This window comes from Suricata suricatta, chromosome 3, assembly GCF_006229205.1.
Source record: "Suricata suricatta isolate VVHF042 chromosome 3, meerkat_22Aug2017_6uvM2_HiC, whole genome shotgun sequence".
NCBI lineage: Eukaryota > Metazoa > Chordata > Mammalia > Carnivora > Herpestidae > Suricata > Suricata suricatta.
In genome coordinates this window covers 37,870,594-37,889,673 of record NC_043702.1, presented here as the reverse complement: position 1 = coordinate 37,889,673, position 19,080 = coordinate 37,870,594, and the positions used below count along the sequence as shown (strand labels likewise).

The window sequence follows — 19,080 nt, the reverse complement described above, 5'->3', positions numbered from 1 at the left end:
GACACAGCTCAACAGGAATGGCCTAGAGATGGAGGAACCACAAGGAAATAGGCACAAATATCAAACCTCTAACGTAGGGCCTGAAGGATGAGGACATTGGTAAGGCAAATAATAGGAAGGATTGGTTTTTCAGACAGAAACAACATTATGATGGCCCACATTCTTGAAAAAGTGTGCTATGCCATAGGGAAAGAACTTCAAATGGCCAGAGCATAGAAGTCAAGATGCAAAGTGGCCAGAGATGAAAACTGAGAGAAGGCAAAAGTCAATGAGGAAGGATGTTGTAAGCCATGATGGGGGTTTAAACTTTGTCTTGCCCACAATGGAAAAGTTTTAATCAGTGAAGCAATATTCATCCATTGATTCATAAAATAAATATGGACTGTCTCTTTGGGCCAGGCACAATTCAAGGTGCTGGAGATAAAGCAGAGAAGAAATCAGACAAAGCCACTGTTCTCATGGCACTTATATTCCATTAAGAGATACAGACAAAATGGTGACAAGTGGCACAAATAAAAATACCACTGGCTCCTAAAGTTTCAATTGTATGTCTGAACAGTGCAAGTTATATCATTACTTTGGCTAATTACTAACTCGTGTTACTCTGAGTTAGGGGTCGTCCAGAGTCGTGGCTAATTACATCAAATATATTTTCTGTTTGTTGAAATCAAGAGCCAGGTTTTCTGTTTCCTCAGTGGAGCTATTGGGGTTTTCTTCCTAGAATTTCTGCCCACCAAAATAGGGAAGTGCCCTAGCCCACTACAAGAATGGGGGAGGGGGAACGGTTTGGTTTCAGATTGATCCTCTGGGGCAGGGTCACTGGCTAAGTAGGTGAGAGGTGAGTTAAAGCAAAGTTACATCCAGAAGCCTTTTAGTTTAGAGTGACTACATGAATTCCACCATGAAAAGCCTCCTTTGTTGACTTTGGTCCACTGCTATAAAAAGGAAATTGGTTTCGTCTGCCCTGTGGTTTAATCCCATCTTTGAGGCTGCTCTTGTGGATCAAGGAGATTTCCAACTCACTGCATGAGTCCTTGTCCCTGTTGAGAGGGACTGGATGAGGCTGACTGTGTGATCTCCTCTGGTCCCCTGGCTCCCCGTGCAAGCCCACCTCTCCTGTAATCCAGGCATGCCACTCGACTGTAGCCCTCCGAAGCAGAGAGCGGCCATGGAGTTGAAAGGCATGTATGTCACTAATTTTGTGAGGGGAATATAATCTCATAAAAATAAACTTGCATTTTTACCTCGCAAACTTTCTCAAGGGTTGGCATCCAAGAAGTGGCAAGGTGACAGTTCTGAAGAACAACCCATGTTCCTTCCTTGACAGCTTTTTCTATCATCTTCATAGCTATGGGTCCTTGGCCTTGACCGAGAGATAAAGAGCTAAGCTTTGATCCCCCGTATCCCTGTGTACAATAATAATGAAGATATTATTTAACAATACGTCTTTAAAGAAAAATCAGTGTTACTTCTACAGGAAACGTTAAGACCAAATATGTTAAAATTTAATTAGGTAGCATCTCTCAACGGTCTAACCATATGCGGCCCTACAAGCTTCTTACCGATTAAGAATCTTATAAAAACTGAGATCAAAGCAAGTCAGTTCATGTCAGAAACAGTCATGGTAATAAATGGAAAATTCTGTAGGGTCTTTGATTGTTGACATAAGGAATAGGAAAATATTAAGAACACTTGTAACCTGAGGAAACAGGAGATGAAAGGACCCAGCTGTCCCGCAGCAACTCCTAAAATCCAAAGCTGAAAAGAAAACTATGGACAGATGAACTTGTTCTGTTTCCTCCAGATTGGAATAATTATGTTTTAATTAATTTCACTGCTGCAGAGTGTTCGGGGGGAAAAACATTAACCCTTAATTCCCCTTTAAAAGTTTTTTTTTTTTTATTTTTAAGGTTTATTTTTGAGAGAGAGAGACAGAGAGAGACAGATAGACAGTTCTAGTAGGAGAGGGGCAGAGAGAGAGGAAGACAGAATCTGAAGCAGGTTCCAGGCTCTGAGCTGTCAGCATAGAGTCCGATGTGGGGCTTGAACTCATGAATTCTGAGATCATGACCTGAGCCAAAGTCTGAGGATTAACTGACTGAGCCACCCAGGTGCCCCTAAAGTTTCTTTAAAGAATTCTGTGGGAATATTTGTCTGGGGTGCCTTTCTACTATATCCTGATTCACCTGCAGCTTCTACAAACAGTGTCTGTGACTCCTTGAGCTCTTTCTTCCTAGAGCAGTTACATCAACACCAGTGGGTGAAGCGGCAGCAAACAAAACAGAGCCCGGCACTGCGGTTTCTGGACGTGGAGATAGCAAGTGAGGACAATGCGCAGAGCAGACTTATGAAGGGGCCGGAGAGTAATCATGTGGTACAACGTGGGAAGGAAATGGAGAAGAATTGGGCAGATCTCAAAGGATCAGAAAGGTCCTTTGACTTGGAGAGGAGTCCCACCTAAAATGAACACTTCTAGCGTCCATACCACTTCCGCTCTGCCCTCCCCACCACTACTCTTTCTGGCCTTTTAGCAGCACCCGCTGCCTCCCCCCCGACTATTGCCCTCCTTCCATTTTGCCCCACTCAAATAAATTCTCCTCACCTCAGCTAGGACGACCTTTATAAACTATAGATCAGATCATGTCACTTTGTGGCTTAAAATCCTACCACACCATCCCACTGTATTCAGCGTGTCATTTCAGTGTGTCACTTCAGACCCCATTTCCTTCAGTAGGGACAGCCACATTCCAGCACTTCTTTAACCAGTGGTAAGTGCTGGGTCATATGATCAATCCCCAAGTATCTAAGAATTACACCCAATGGGAAAAAAAACAAACATTGAGTATTAAAATAAATTGGCCTAGTAAAGAGTATTTTAACCAATTAGCTATGTGGCCTTTGAGAAGCCACTTAACCTCTCCATGCTTCAGTATCCCTTCTGTAAAATGGAGGTGCCACTATTTACTTCATAGGATTGCTTTAAAAATTAAAACAGAAGTCTGCATAACAAGGTCTAGAGAAATTATGTAAGAGCACAGTAAAAGTGGTGCTGGTGGTTTTAGAAATGTATTATTTCCACAAAATGTTATTTCAATTAGACCAAAAGGGAAAAAAATCAACTCAAAAATGTCATGAAGATTTTCTTATTCTAGGTTGAATGATAGAAGAAAATTTCCAGTAAATTCAATTGAATAATTTTAAAGCCTTGAGATATAAATACTGGAATATATTCTAACCTGCTAAAGTGACTATAATGTATGATTGTTCTGAAAAGCCAAGAAGGCACCCCTTTAGAAATCAGGAGAGTGCGCCAGGGTGGCTCAGCTGATTATGTGGACAACTTTTGATTTCAGCTCAGGTCATGATCTCACGGTTCAAGAATGTGAGCCCTGCATTGGGCTCTGTACTCTCTCTGCCCCTCCTCCACTCGTGTGTGTGCACGCATGCTCTCTCTCAAAATAAATAAATAAATTTAGAAAAAAAAAAAGTTGAGAGAAGGGCCAGGATTGAGAAATTTTCCCCCACAGTCACTGGCCAGACTTGAATTAAACCAATCCAAGCTCATACACTGGTACAATGTCACAGAGACCCTCTGTGCCCCCCAGATAAGAGCAAGTGTCCCTCTAACCAAATTATAGTATTATCATTTGGATATGGAAAACTGTTTTTAATGTCAGTGCTGTCATTTAAGTATTTTCTTGAGTCATGGTCAACTTCTAGACCCCCTGTCTTTGAAGAGCTAAGTGAGTGATAAATTTTTACCTTTCCCTCCCCCCATTTTGGATAAGCAGGTTTGTTTTTCAAAACATTTTTTCAGAAAAATCCCTTATTTATTCACTTTTATAATATCAGACCATCTGTTTTAAGGTACCTGGTCATCGGCAAATTTGAGAAGAGCAGCCATGGGGTCCGCTCCTGGAGAGAGCACAAAAATCAGCGGTGCGCAGCAGTTACTATCTCCAAATGCCTTCGATAAATCAAAGGGGGGTGGCTCAATGAATGTACGCCCCAATCTCTTGATTATAAATTCTTGTAGCATTGGAATAACCTAGAAAGGGACAAGAATATATTTGAAAGAATAGTCAAAATCTGCTTACGAACTTAAAAAGTTCAAAGATTTTTTAATGTTATTTATTTATTTATTTTTGAGAGAGAGAGAGAGAGAGAGAGAGAGAGAGAATGAATGAGGGGGAAATGGCAGAAAGAGAGGGTGACACAGAATCTGAAGCAGGCTCCAGGTTCTGAGCTGTCAGCACAGAGCCCAATGCAGGGCTTGAACCCACGAACTGCAAGATCATGACCTGAGCCAAAGTTGGATGCTTAACCGACTGAGCCACCCAGGCGCCCATAGATATTTTAAAACAAAGGACTTTAGCTACCTTAGCTTGGATATTTGTTAATAGCTCCACCAGGAGGGTTCCAAGGCATCACTTTATATAAACATCTTTTAGGTAGAAAAACCCTAAATTATTTAGATAATAAAAGGTATGTGGTTAGTGATGCCAGAATTCAAAAGCATGTTTCTTCCCTTTCCTGAGCATTCAATACCTAGTGGATGAAGAATATGAGAAACCTTAACTCTTTTACTTAAGTTTTAAAATACCATGGGCTAAGAATCCACAACTCAAAAGTAGAATTTTGAGAATGATTTATATAGTACTATACCATCAAGACAGAATTGATCTAGCTGGGAAAAGAAACAGAAAGAAAAAAGAAAAGTACTGCAAAAGAAGAAACAAGCTATACTCCTGAGAAAAAGCCAAAGCCACATTGCATAAGACTCCTGATAATGGGAGGCGCTTAGATGGCTCACTTCATTAAGTGTCTGACTCTTGATTTTGGCTCAGGTCATAATCCCAGGCTTGTGGAATTGAACCCCAGGTGGAGTTCCGGGCTGACTGTGGAGCCTGCCTGGGATTCTTAGATATTCTGGATGCAAAAAGATGTCAGACTTATTGCAGGGACCTAAAAATCTCCTAATCCTCTATCCCAGGCCTTGTCCTCACCTTTCTCATTATTCTTTTCCCATAGCTGGTCTTTCCTCACTACATTAAAAAACCGACAGAAACTAAGAAGATGAACCTTTTTTCTTTTCCCAAGGCTGATTTCTTCACTAAATTATAGCTTTACAAACAAAACAAAGCACATGGCTTCTAAGTGCATGGTGTTACTTTTAGTAAGTTTATCAGTGTCCCCTCTTTTGTGAGTCGGTCAGGCTGCCGTCGGCCACCGCTCACGTGCAGACACGGCTGGCGGGCTGTCAGGCTGGAGGACCAGGTCAGGGGTGTGCACATGAAGGGGAGTGCAGACATATTTCAGTGTTTCCTTTTTAATGTAAAAACTGAGTAAGACTTCTCTGCTCCCAAGACCGAACTGTAACTCCCAAGGTAAATTAAACTGTATTTGCTGTTCAGTTTGCAAGGCAACAGAACTGGCTTTACTTCTGCCATTGGATTATGCTAGCATTAGGTCTGTAAAATAAAATCTGTCACTAACAAAAATTACAGACTAATTTAAGCAACCATCTTCCCAAAGGCAGGGGAAAAGTTTGTGGTCTTCTATTTATGTTATTCTATGGTTGCAAGTTCCTGTAGGATTTATCTGCGGTCAGAGAAACATATTCACTTATATTTGACAAGTTTCTTATTGAAAGCTGATTAATTTGGTCTTTGTTTACTGTTCAGGAGAGAATGGTGGCCAGAAGCTCGTTTTGTAAGTGGGCTCAAAACACTGCGCACCTCAGTATTTAGTCCCTTGATATGTTTCTTTTTTATCAATAAAACACTATATAAAATATTACATTCTATAGGAAAGTAGGAGCCCATCTCATTTTTCCTGCTGGTGATCACTGAGCATCTTTTACGTTTTTCTAAATCAGAGCATGGGAGAACCTGGCACGTGTGGCTCCTTACCACTGGGTAGAGTCTGTACTGAGGACAGAGCGGTGGAAAATTATGCTGCCAAATAATATATAATATAAACTAGAGATTGAAGCACTGCTGATTTTCCTGGTGGACAGATTATCTCATGACTGAGAGATTGCAAGGGAATAAACATTTCCATGGCATTAGCCCGAATAGTAGCCTCACAGAGCACTGTTCCTTTCTCTGGTATGCTAAAGCCATGTTACTTTAGAAAATCACTCTTTTAAAAGTGTAATAGCCATATATTATTTTTATTTTATTTTTTGATGTTTATTTTGAGAGAGAGAGAACGAGCACACGTGAGCAGGTGCACCGGTAGGGAAGGGACAGCAGAGAGGAGAGAGGGAGAGAATCCCAAGCAGGCTCTAAGCCGTGAGCGCAGAGCCCATTGTGGGGCTCCATCCCGCAAACCATGAGCTCATGACCTGAGCTGAAATCAGGAGGCGGGCTCTTAGCCGACGGAGCCACCCAGGTGCTCCACACATTATATTTAAATATATGGATTCCAAAATCAACAATTTACCACTAGAACCTGGAGCACGCGTAACAGCAGGATGGAAGGGGTTGAGGTAGCCAGTACCATAAGAGCATACTACTAATTTTTTCTATTAAGGATCAGAGGTGTATGGTATGGACAGTGGTAACCGGTCACTTACGTTAAACTGAATTATGCTGCAGTAGCAAACAATGTCCAGATCTCACTGACTGAACACAACACTTTCTCATCCCTGCAAAGACCTGTGGGTGTGCCGGCAGCTGGCTCACGGCCAGTGCTGGCTCCGCGCCCTAGCCTGCTGGTGGCCCTTCAACATCAGCCCGTGCTTCCACAATTCTGATGGCAGAGGGCGCGCCCTGGAGATCCTCAACGCTGGCAGCTACGTGCTCCTGCCCTGACGCTTCTCACACTTTATTAGCCACAGCCCCTCACCTCCTGTGTGTGCGTGTGCGGAAATACTGGCTAATCGCTTTAATGTCTACACTCGTCCACCTATCCAAGGAAAACTTTAAAGGAGATATGGAAACAAAGTTATAAGACAGGGTGCTGAGTAGTGGACAGAGTATCTAAGAAAAGTATAAGACCATCAGTTTCACCTCAATTGATCTAAAACCCAAAACATACAAACAAAACCCTCTCAACTTGAATATCTAACTCCTCACCTCCCTCAAGTATGCTTTCAAAAAAGAATGAATATGGAAAGTAATGTGTTTTCAGATTCAAATATCAACTTTTTTAAAACATAAAACTGGGGCAAAGATATTTATAGGTGAAAGGATGATTAGGAAATGGCTCATTAGTCACTTTTAATTCAAACTTAATATAAAACACGAACAGAAGCCTCTTCGTTTTTCAAATGCTGACGGGAGAATGCCAGTGGTACATGCAGTCATTTCAGTATAACAGTCTTTATCTGGATTAGAAAACAAAGTAAAAATCTTTGAAAATTTAAAAAAAAAAGCTTTCAAAGGAGGAAGCTGTATTAGGCCAAAGTGTGAAGCATTTTGTATTCTTCCATATTTAAGTCTTGCTGGGGAAACTTCTGAGCCTTAACACTAAGTGGCAATTCATTTGTGAAAGGGCTACCAAGGTGGAGAATGTTTCATCAGTTTAATAACTGATTCCTAAACAATTGTGGCCTCTTCCAACACCCAAGGGCAGGGCAGTGGTGTGACCTTCACGGGCGCTAGTCACCTTGTGCACCCCTTCCCCCATGACAGTGTAATTACAAGCATCGTAAGTCTGGGGTGTATTTTCTAATTTTAAAAGTAATTAAAACACTTTCATGAACACCGAGAAGCATTCTGGGCCTTAGGCGCTATGCCTAATGGATACTTGGGCCCTGGCTAAGAGCACACTGACAGGCCAAGCAAGAATTGGCTTGTCTGCATGAACAGACTATGGCTTACAGAGGGAAGAATGCCTCTACCCCACATTATCACTGGTTAGGTAAGAACTTTTAAAAGTATATTGCTCACACCACCTAAGTTCTAGTGTTTTGTTGTTAGGATGGAATGATTGACTTATATTCCTTAGCAGCTCAAATTGTGGCTAAAGTAAGATTTGAAATCACTACGTATGACTTTAACTTGACTAATAACAAAGGACGATTAGGATATTTTTTCAATTTTTCCTCAACCTACTTAATATCTATAGTAGATATTTCAGAGTACACAGATATGCGTCATTATACTTAAGTCACTATTTATTTATTTTTTTAAAATGGAGGATAATGGGGTTGCCTGGGTGGCTCAGTTGGTTAAGCGACCAACTCCTGATTTCAGCTTTGGTCAAGATCTCCTAGGTCGTAAGTTTGAGTCCCACATCAGGCTCCGTGCTGATCATGCAGAGCCTGCTTGTACTTCTCTCTCTCACTCTGTTTCTGTCCTTCCTCCACTCATGCTTGCACACCCTCTCTCAAAATAAAAAAATTTTAAAAATATAGTATAATGATGCAAATGAGAAGCACTGAGCACTGAAATTTGCTGACAGGGACAGGTCAGCTGATCCACTGGTTATATAATGTATCATTTAAAGAAATTAAACAAACAACATTGACGTTTTCCCCTGTAGTCAGCAGTGATGAATGTCTTAAAAAATGATATTGTACTTGTTTTCCAAAGGCCAACAAAGAACTATATATAAAGATAGGATTTGAAGAGCCAGAAATTCTACCATATCTGTTTGACTAGTATCATCAAAGTGATCAGAATAAAAATGAGGTTACAGCATGTAAACAAAGTAGGTTGTAAGGAGTTGGGGAAGCATGAATTAAAAGGAAGAATCATGGAATAAATAAAACTATAAAATATAGTCTAGTCAGTTACTACTTTAGTGTGGCTTTATTGATGTACAAACTTCTTGATAAAATGGCTGCATTAGAAGGAGGTGGGATTAGTCCCCCCAGGCTCCTTCAGTCCCCTGTGATGATATAAGGAAATACAAGTAAACCAGCCTGTGGAACGGAGGGAGGGGCACTGGCATCATTGATCTGCCTTCAAAGCCCACTTACCTTGTCTGGCCGCAGGCAACGAATGATAAGCATCCTTTGAAACTCATTTGCTTTATCTTCCCAATTTTCAGGAAAAACTTCATGATGTGGTTCCTAAAATTACAGTCGATATAATTCAATGTTATTTTGGAGATTATTTCTAAAGAGAACAGTATGCTGATGTATCCGCTCAATTTTTTAGAGAAACTTTGTAATGACTAAATGATATCAAGAAAACTAATGTAAATTTTATGAGTCTGGGGAAAAGTTATGAAATAAGGAATGAAAAGAAAATTTAAAATGCCACAAAGGACTCAAAAGTAGGACATGAATTAAGCAGGTTAGTGTCAATATGAATACAAATTATTAGACAAAATGAATCTCCTTATTAAAAAATATGCATATGGAGTGCTCCCATTATTTCTCCAAAGGCATTTAAAAATCTACCAACTCCTGTCAACATCTATTTATAAAAAGAAATATTTATCATAAAAGAAGAAAATTTATTATTATACATTTATTGTGATATTTCCTGTTTTGAACAAAGTTTTGGTATCTTTTTTATAAAGGTATATTTGAAAATGTGTCCAGTAAAGAAGAAGCCAAAAGAAAGAGAGTGATTAAAAATAAATAAGAGAAGGGTTAAGAACCCAGGAGGGGTAAATTTCAGAAAAAGAGAAAAAAAGGAGACATTTGGAATTTTAAAGCTCCAGGGAAGGCTATGTGGTATCTCAGATTAGAAATCTCCACACTTCAGCATAGCCAATAAAATCTCTATTTCAAATTTGAATGATGTACTCACAAAAACATATTTGTCTCTATGAAATATATTTTTATGACTAACAAGGAGAGATACAAAAAGAGATACAGTCCAAAATACTTGAATTTATGTACAGATACAATCTTATTGTCATGTCTACTACAACAAGTAGGTGATTAATTCCAAGAAAGCAGAATGTCAACAGAGTAGAAATAAAGGAGTAGGAACAAATTAACTACAGATTTGAAAAATATTAGCCCTTATGCTAAAAAAAGGGGGGGGGGTAGGAAAGGCAACAATTTCTATGTGTTCCAGAAGGAAACTGTTTTACACTTTGTCTTGACTATCATAGTCTCCAATTAATGAGCTAGGGTCTCATGAAAAATTGCTTGAGAACTATTAGCTTTTCTCTCTCAAAGAAGGGAGAGGTGAAATTTTCTTCTATTCATGGTTCTTCTAGCTAGAGTAAAAACTAAATTTACATGAAACAGATTAACAGGAGAAAAAAAAAATCTGATGCTTGATTACATGTACACAGAGGGCCCAATAATGAAACTAAGACCCAAAGAAATGATCAAGGCAGGCAGTTTTTATACTTTTTATATGAAGAGACAATAAATCTGTGAGGAACTGGCAGGACAAAGACAATTTTGGAAACTTCAGTTAGTAAGGAATAGAAGTAGAATTTGGGCTTGGGCAGTAAATTAGTAGAAAGTAACAAGAGTTGTTGATATAGCCTTCTATGCTCTAAATTTCTTATCTCTGGTGATAAGGAGGTCTCTGTTACCTCCTGGTACAGGAAGGGGACCTTTCACATCAGAAATTTATTTCCTGCCTTCAGGGGTACAGGGGAGGGTCTGAATTTCCTTGCACAGGCTACCACTTTAGTAACTTCCTTTTAAAGTAATCAATATGTCAAAGTGGCATATTATGGGTAGCCTACCCTTGGCCCCTATACCTCGTGTCAAATGATTAAAAAGTTTATTAGCTTATATCCTGGAATCAGAAAATCTAAACAATAGCTCTCTTGTAAAATCTTTAACTCATTTGCTATTATGATTGCAAAGTCTACATTGTTAGTAAATAAAAATTTAGCATCGAAATTCAAAATGACTATTTTAAGGACCATGCATTTCTACACATTTCAAGGATCTGAATAGAAGTTCAAAACAGAACCACCAATTTAGAAGATGCAGTTAATACAAATTGAAACCCTGATTTAGATGTTTGACCAGTTGTTTAAAGCTTACTTAAATCTTGCTTTTTATTCAAAGATAAAAAATAAGTTATTTAGCATAATTTTCTCCATTTAAAAACTTAGGAAAAAACAAAAGTCTTAAAAACATACCAAACTATCATACACTTTTTTCCATCCATCCTTTAAGTGCATAAACTCCCTCCGAATGGTTTTGAAGGAAGGTAAATCATCTAGTCGACATATTTCATCCCAGGATTTTTGTGGAAGCCAGGTACAAGGGTTGGCATGAGGATTGTCCAATCCAATGCCACCAGTTAGCAGAAATCTCCACTCAGCTTTATTAATCTTTGGAAAACAAAGTGGCATGAAGAGTCAGAAAGGAATATTCATCATGTACATAGTAAATTTAAACCGTTTAAAAAGAACTAACTATGACTATTGATTTTCAAGTTTCAGGTATGGTCCTTATGAAATTCTATAGCTGGTGGTACAGCAGGTCAGTATTTATTCATAAGAAAATAATTTAACCATTAAAACCAGTTTTAAAAAGCGTTCCATTCTAGATAACTACTGTTTGATAATTTTCTTCCAGAATTGCTGATTATTATAAATTTATTGTGCTATTTCCTGTTTTGAACAAAGTTTTGGTATCTTTTTTATAAAGATATATTTGAAAATGTGTACAGTAAAGAAGAAGCCAAAAGAGAGAGAGCTTTAAGCTAAACTTAAAAATCCTATTTGAATAATTGTTTTCTAAAATGACTGCTTGGAGTCTTATTGGCTCTAAAAGTTGTGGGAAGACAGAGCGGGGCTGGGGGAATCAGCAAGATGGATGATGGCGAGTGGCAGAGACAGCATCCAGGTAGGGAGTGAAGACATCACAGCAATCAAAGGGACCGCATGGGGCATGCAGTCAATGGCATTGTCGTAGCATCCTGTGGTGGCAGATGGCAGTTCCACTTGCAGGATAGAACCTGAAACCAATGTATCATTGTGTGCCAACTATACTCAAAAGATAAATAAGAATAAAAATAGATAAAATAAAAATTAAAGGAAGACAGAGAGCCATCAATCTGCCATATTTTCAATTATTTTCCATAAAAGTCTATGAAACTTTTCCAAGAAATGCAAGAATAAAGCCTTTACTCATTCAACGTTCAGCCAAATATATACCAGACAAAATCAACAAATCTTTAGCACCTAAGTGAAAAAATAGTGAATTTATACAATACCTCTTTTTCATTCTTAAGGTGCTTCCTATATTTTATGAATGAATAGATTTGAAACTGCAAAAATTTGCAAGAGTTATTATTAAGCTCCAATGGGTAGACTGGACTAACTTGCACAAGTTCTTAAAAACATTACCATATACTGTATATGATTACTTGATATAAATATATCAACATATTTAGTAAAGTTATATGCATACTTACATAAGGTTCTAATTGAAACTAATTTATCTAAAGTAAAACACATACAGAATAAGGAATAACTACATAATGAAATCTTCTTTATTTATCTTTGCCCTCTGTGAAGTTCAGTCTAGCTGTGATGTTTTGCCTTAACTGCAATAATTGTTTAACCACTTATAACCCTCTTGTGAATACACACACACACACACTCCCGTACAAATTATTAAATTAGTAAATCACTGTTAATGTTTTTCCTACAAGTTATAGCAGTACTGACCGCACGTTCATGTATCAGCAGATTTATAGTTAGACAAAAGGAGAAGAGCAGCTTATCCTTTTCAAAGAGTGATCGGCAGACATTAACATACAGGGAGTAAGTAAAGTGATCCTTGAGAATTTGAAGCCTACAGGTCAACAGAAAGAGAAGAGAATAAATAAAAAATGCATTATACTTTCAGGAAAATGCTCTTAAGGAACCCTATTATAAACCATTTAGATGTATATTCTTCTAATCAGCTTTCTAGTCAATTACCCCCAAAACAATCAAGGACTGTCATTAACTGCGTGCCCCAATTGGAGAGTGACACAATGTAGAAACACTTCAGTAGAATTGCATTTTATTGTTGACTGGTTTTTTAAAAAAAAACGTAATCTTTCTTTTGGAAAAGTCAGTGCATGGTACATTAATCTATTGTACTGAAAGATTTGTGGACAATTTTTAACTATAAAGCATTGCTTACGGTAAAGTTTTATTTTCTTATTCCATAAATGCTTTCCAGTATTATATATTATATATTAAATGAACAGATTAAAATGAATAGCTCTTTTATTAAATTAACATTTTAAGTGTGCTACTCTAATAAATCCATAAAAGCTAGAGAAATCACAAAATTTGATAAATTACACTTTTTAAAAAAGTTTATTTGGTTTGATAGTGTGCTTGTGTGCATGAGTAGGGCAGGGGCAGGGGCAGGGGCAGAGAGAGAGAGAGAGAGAGAGAGAGAGACCTAAGTAGGTTCCATACTTAGCGCAGAGCCTGATGCAGGGCCCGACCTCACAACCCCAAGATCATGACCTGAGCCAATATCAAGAGTCAGATGCTTAAAAACTGAGCCACCCAGGCGCCCCAAAATACATTTTTATTTACCACATAGACAGAACATGAAAATATGCATAATCCTAATATTTGCAACTAACAACTTTATAGTAAGTGCTAACATGTGTGATCTGTATCCATAGCAATTCTTTACATGAATTTAACACTTTAAGCATTTTCATGTAACTATCTCACAAGGAAAATAAACCATCATTGAAACAAAAATTTCAAAAAAATTGTTTACACTGGTTATAATAGTTATAATAGAAATAAAACAGTTGGCTGAAACCTTAGTGGAGAGCTAATGACTAACAATGGCCCAAACTAAGCAGATCAATTTATCAGAAGGAAAAATGAGCAGAGATCAATTTTGATGAAGCAAAATTTTATCAGTGTTTCTTAACATATCTAGAAAAAAAATAATCTAGTGGTAGCACCATATTGTGGTTCTTTTCAAACTAATATCCTAGGCTACAGATCACCCCAGCTCTGTTTTTCTCCTTACTTGCCTATTACTTTAATTATTTTGTCCCCTGCCAGCATTCTCATAAAGAAAATTACCACAAATCAATGCATTTTATTTCTGGTTGAGAACTCTGAAAAAGGGCTTGGTAGAGAGGTCTTTGAAACTAGTTGCTGAACTGTAGTTGAATTCTCTAAAGATTTAAAATAATCATACTATTCCTGTCCCTATTTTTATGCTAATAATGGTCTTTTCACACCTGGTATTTAATTTGTCTCAGCTGTAAGAGTACAATTAGCACAGGGTAACTCCGATCTGGTCTTGCTAGGATAAAATAAAAATGCCTACACTTTAAGACAAATTTCTTCTTGTAGATAGGAAGATTGAAGGGAAAATTATAACTGTCACTCATATTAGAAGTTCAAGGTCAGTCTCATCAATGAGAAAAATGCAGATAAAAATACAATGTTTTAGTAATCTGTTACTGTGAAAAAGAGGATAAAAATGATCATTTTCAATGCTGATGCATGACATGGGGATATAAGATCATTTATGTTTATTCAGTGGAGTTGAATATTTGAATAGCTTTCCAGGAAAGGAATTTATATTAGGAGGCTGAAAGAAGTAAACACCTTTGTTCTAATTTTGGGATTTTAGGCTATGGAAATAATTACCAGTGTGGACACATATACTTACTGTAGTATTATTTATAATTTAAAAGCTGGAGATTACTTTGGAGTCTTACCATAAGAAAATTATGGCACATTTATGAAATGGTATATTGCACAACTATTAAAAATAGTTTCAGAAGAGTATTTAATAACATGGAAAAATGATCTTGATAGAAGTGGAAGAAAAAAAAACAGTGTGTGTGTGTGTGTGTGTGTGTGTGTGTGTACTTGTGTTGTTTTCTGAGAGGGAGAGAGATTTCAGTTTGGTCCCTGTGACAAAGCTCTATCCTTGTTAGATTTTTGTTTCTGTACTTCTAGGTGTTTTGCTACAGTTATTTATTACTTCTGTTAAATTAAAATTTTATAAAAAACAGGTGAACCAAATTATGGCTATTTCACAGTACATAGCATAGCAATCGTAACTTGTGTTTGTAATACTTAAGTAAGAATTACTATGAATAATAGCCATGAGAAAGCAAACAAAAATGAAATGCTTTTGTTGCTGAGTAAAAGGATATAAGAGATAATTTCATGGGTTGTTACAAGTTTATATCCTTCAACACCATCAGTCTTATCCTCCCAACCCCCTTCCCCTGTGACCACCATTTTACATTTTTTCTCTTACAGGCACAATTTTTTTTTGACTCCTCATTTAGGGGATATCGCACAGTATTGTCTTTTTCTATCTTGGTTAGCATAATGTGCTCAAGGTCAATCTATGTCACAAATGGCAGAATATGTACATGCAGAAGAATGAAAATGGACCCTTATCTCACACCACTCACAAAAATTAACTAAAAATGGGCCAAAGACATAAACCTAAGCCCTAATACCTGGAAGAAAACATAGGGAAGAAACCTATCAATATTGATTTTAGCAATGGTTTCCTAATGGTTTGTGCTAAAAGCACAAACAAAAGCAAAAATCAACAAATGGGACCTCATCAAACCCAAAAGCTTCTGCACAACAAAAGGAACTGTTAACAAAACAGCAGCCAGAAAGAAACCCATGCTTACAAGGGCGATTAATCTACAACAAAGGAGGCAAGAACGCTCAACGGGGGGAAAGACACGCTCTTCAACAAATGATGCTGGGAAACTGGACAGTTTCGTGCAAAAGAATAAAACCGGACCATTTTCTGACAACACACACACACAGATAAATGGATTAAAGACCTAAATGTAAGACCTGAAACCATAAAATTTCTGGAAGAAAACAGGCAGAAATTTCTTTGACATTGGCTTTAGCAACATTTTTCTAGATAAGATTCCTTGGGCAAGGGAAACAAAAACAAAAATAAACTATTGAGACCACATCAAAATAAAAAGCTTTTGCACAGAGAGGGAAACTATCAACAGACAAAAAGGCAACCTACTGAATGGGAGAAGAGATTCACAAATGATTTATCTGATAAGGGCTTAATATCCAAAATATATAAACAACTTACATAACTCAATACCAAAATCCAAAGAATCTGATTAAAAAATGGGCAGAGGACCTGGATAGATATTTTCCCAAAGACATACAGATGTCGAACAGACGAATGAAAAGATGCTTGACATTACTAATCATCAGGGAAATGCAAATCAAAACCACAGAGAGGTATCACCTGACACCTGTCAGAACCACTAGAATCAAAAAGACAAGAAATAACAAGCGTTGTCGAGGATGTGGAGAAAAAGCAATCCTTGTGGACTGTTAGTGGAAAAGTAAACTGGTGCAGCCACTGTGGAAAATAGTATGGAAGATCCTCAGAAACTTAAAATAAAAATACCCAGTGATTCTACTACTGGGAATTTAACCAAAGAGAAATGAAAACCGTAATTTGAAAAATATGTGCACCCCTATGTTTACTGCAGCATCATTTATAATAGGCAGCAACCCAAGTGCCTGCCAAGAGATGAACAGATAAAGAAAATGTGGTGTGTTTGTATATATATACATATATAATGGGATATTATACATATATTCTGGACTATTCCTCAGCCATAGAAAAGAATGAGATCTCCCCATTTGCAACAACATGGATGAGCCTAGAAGGTATTATGCTAAGTGAAATATATCAGAGAAAGGCAAATACCATATGATTTTACTCCTTTGTGGAATGTAAAAAACAAAACAAATATACAAAAAGCAGGAACAGACCCATAAATAGAGAGAACTGATGGTTGCCAGAGTGGAAGGGGTTGGGGGCATGAGCAAAATGGGTGAAGAGGACTGGGAGATACAGGCTTCCAATTATGGAATGAATAAGTCATAGGAATAAAAGGCAGGGCATAGGAAATAAGTCAATGGTACTACAACAGTGTTGTCTGGTGACACGTGGCAGCGATGCTTGTGGTGAGCGCAGCACAACACAGGGTCTTGTCTGACCACGATGTTGTACACTGTACACCTGAAACTACGTAACATTGTGTGTCAACTGTATTTAAACAGAGAGAGAGAGAGAAAGGGCAGCCATGGGAGAAAATTTTTGCAAACCCATGTATTGAATAAAGAGTTAGTATCCCAAATAAAAAGAACAACTTAATAACAAGAAAACAATCTGATTAAAAAATTGACAGAAGATCTAAATAGACGTTTTTCTAAAGAGGACATTGAAATAGCCAACAGGCACATGAACAGATGTTCAGCAGCACCAATTACCAGAAAAATGCAAATCAAAACTACAGTGAGAGATCACTTCATGCCTAAAAGAGTGGCTACCATCAAGAAGAAAAGATAAAAGGGCTGGTGAACGGGAACCCCTATACAAATCACGTTTCTTTTCCCTCTGGCTAAAGCCAGTTTGTTAACACAGATGGTCACTTCAATTAGCAGGTAAATTTAGGATGTGATTTCTGCCTTTGCAGCCTCTTAATGGATTACCTGTAATGAGCATCACATTCTGGTTTAATGGTTCTTGAACAGTAAGAGTGTTTTCTTTCTCTACTACCTTTGTGGAGAAAAACGTCTAGGTTGAGGAAAGGTTTTGTTTTGATACTTCAGCACTACACTAGCACCCTGGGAGACTACTTAACAATCAGAGGGCATAACCGACCGCACTATACAAAACAGTATGAATTTCACAAGTGCAATTCTGAGTGTAAGATACCAGACACACAGGAGAAGGTACAGTGTCATTCCATTCATATGAGGCCCTAAAACAGGCACACGGGACCGATGGTACTGGAAGTCAGTGCAGTCTTTACCTTGGTGGAAGGGGACACAAAATGGGGTTTCCTGGTTGTTGATAATGTTCTGGGTCTTAGTTTGGGTGCTAATTAAACAGATGCGCTCCATTATAGAAGTTCATTGAGCAAATACTTCTGATCTCTGCTTGTCTGTGTGTGTATACTATAATTTTAATAAAAATTTTCAGATATGCTTTTCCCATTTACTCTTAGGTGGCTCCAGATGATACTTTCAAGATCACTGGAGTCATGAATATGATTTTCATTGTATTTAAATTAAAGGATTTTAAGGGAAAAAAGATATATTTTCTAGATTCTATCCAAGTCTCATATCTGGGTAAAAGAATTTGATTTTCTGTAAATCATAAGGGACTATATCACAGTTATGAAGAAACATGTCCTATCTGTGGTTGAGTTCTAATTTGATGTAACAAGAGATAATAGGGCAACTAAAAAGTATTTGTAAAGCAAAAAATTGGTCTAATTTTTAAATCTTGTACACAAAACGTCTTTAAGTGACAGCAAAGAAATGTTCTTCTCTAGACTCCAGCAAATACCTTAATTTAAAACGAGTGAAGATGGTAACATTTTGGTGGCTACTGTCGTAAGCAAGGTAGATGAAAAAAACACTGCAGTGAAAGGCAAAACACCATTTACTACTGTGGCTCCACGTGATCAGCACTGTGCTAAGTGCTGGGAGTATTAAGAAAACAAACAAAACATCCAAAACCTTTGACTCGGGGAACTCAGAATCCAGGGTGAAAAGCAGACATGCTTGTTCAATTAACTAACAATGCAAATAGCTGGGAACTTTTCTAAGAAAGATCACTTATAATTTTGTTTTCTATATTTCAGTAATCCTTTCTACCCTTGAAAATTTCAGTCACCGGAAGAAACAGAGAAATAAACTAAACCTTTCAAAGATTATACTATAAAAACATACTTTCAACTCCACCACTATGCATTTCTTCCTGAAGATCCCCCCCGCCCCATTCTCTTGGGCAGACAGCTAAAAAACTACTAAGCTGTGTGTCAGTCTTACACCTTTACTGATCTCATAGTCAAGCTTGTAAAATAATGATATAAGAAACTGTTCAGTCTAAGAATATTCAGAATTTAGGGGAGTTCTGTCATGATAAATGACAGGAATTTGATTTGATTTTCAGGATACTAGCATTTTGAATTTCTAAAAAATCTTCACTGCCAAGTGGTTAGTATTAAATTGTGTTTCCTTTGTGGGTATGATCAGTCAAGAAACTGAAGTATCCAGCTTCATGTTGATTAATAATGTTAAATACCAAACTAAAATTTGTCTCACTGATAATAAAATGAAATTTTATTCTCTCATACACTTCCTATAAATTCTTAATCCCACTACTTATTACAATAGCCAACA

General features: G+C 37.5%; 1 protein-coding gene across 1 annotated transcript in view; it reads right to left on the bottom strand.

The window, feature by feature from the left end:
• The window catches only part of DNAH7 (dynein axonemal heavy chain 7), a 271,651-nt gene that overhangs the window by 34,384 nt on the left and 218,187 nt on the right, over nt 1-19,080 (bottom strand). The window contains exons 52-56 of the mRNA XM_029934194.1: nt 12,559-12,685; nt 11,020-11,214; nt 8,933-9,025; nt 3,872-4,048; nt 1,245-1,406 (exon numbers count right to left, since the gene is read on the bottom strand). Coding sequence (XP_029790054.1) covers nt 1,245-1,406; nt 3,872-4,048; nt 8,933-9,025; nt 11,020-11,214; nt 12,559-12,685 — 754 coding nt within the window. The remainder of the gene's footprint in view (nt 1-1,244; nt 1,407-3,871; nt 4,049-8,932; nt 9,026-11,019; nt 11,215-12,558; nt 12,686-19,080) is intronic.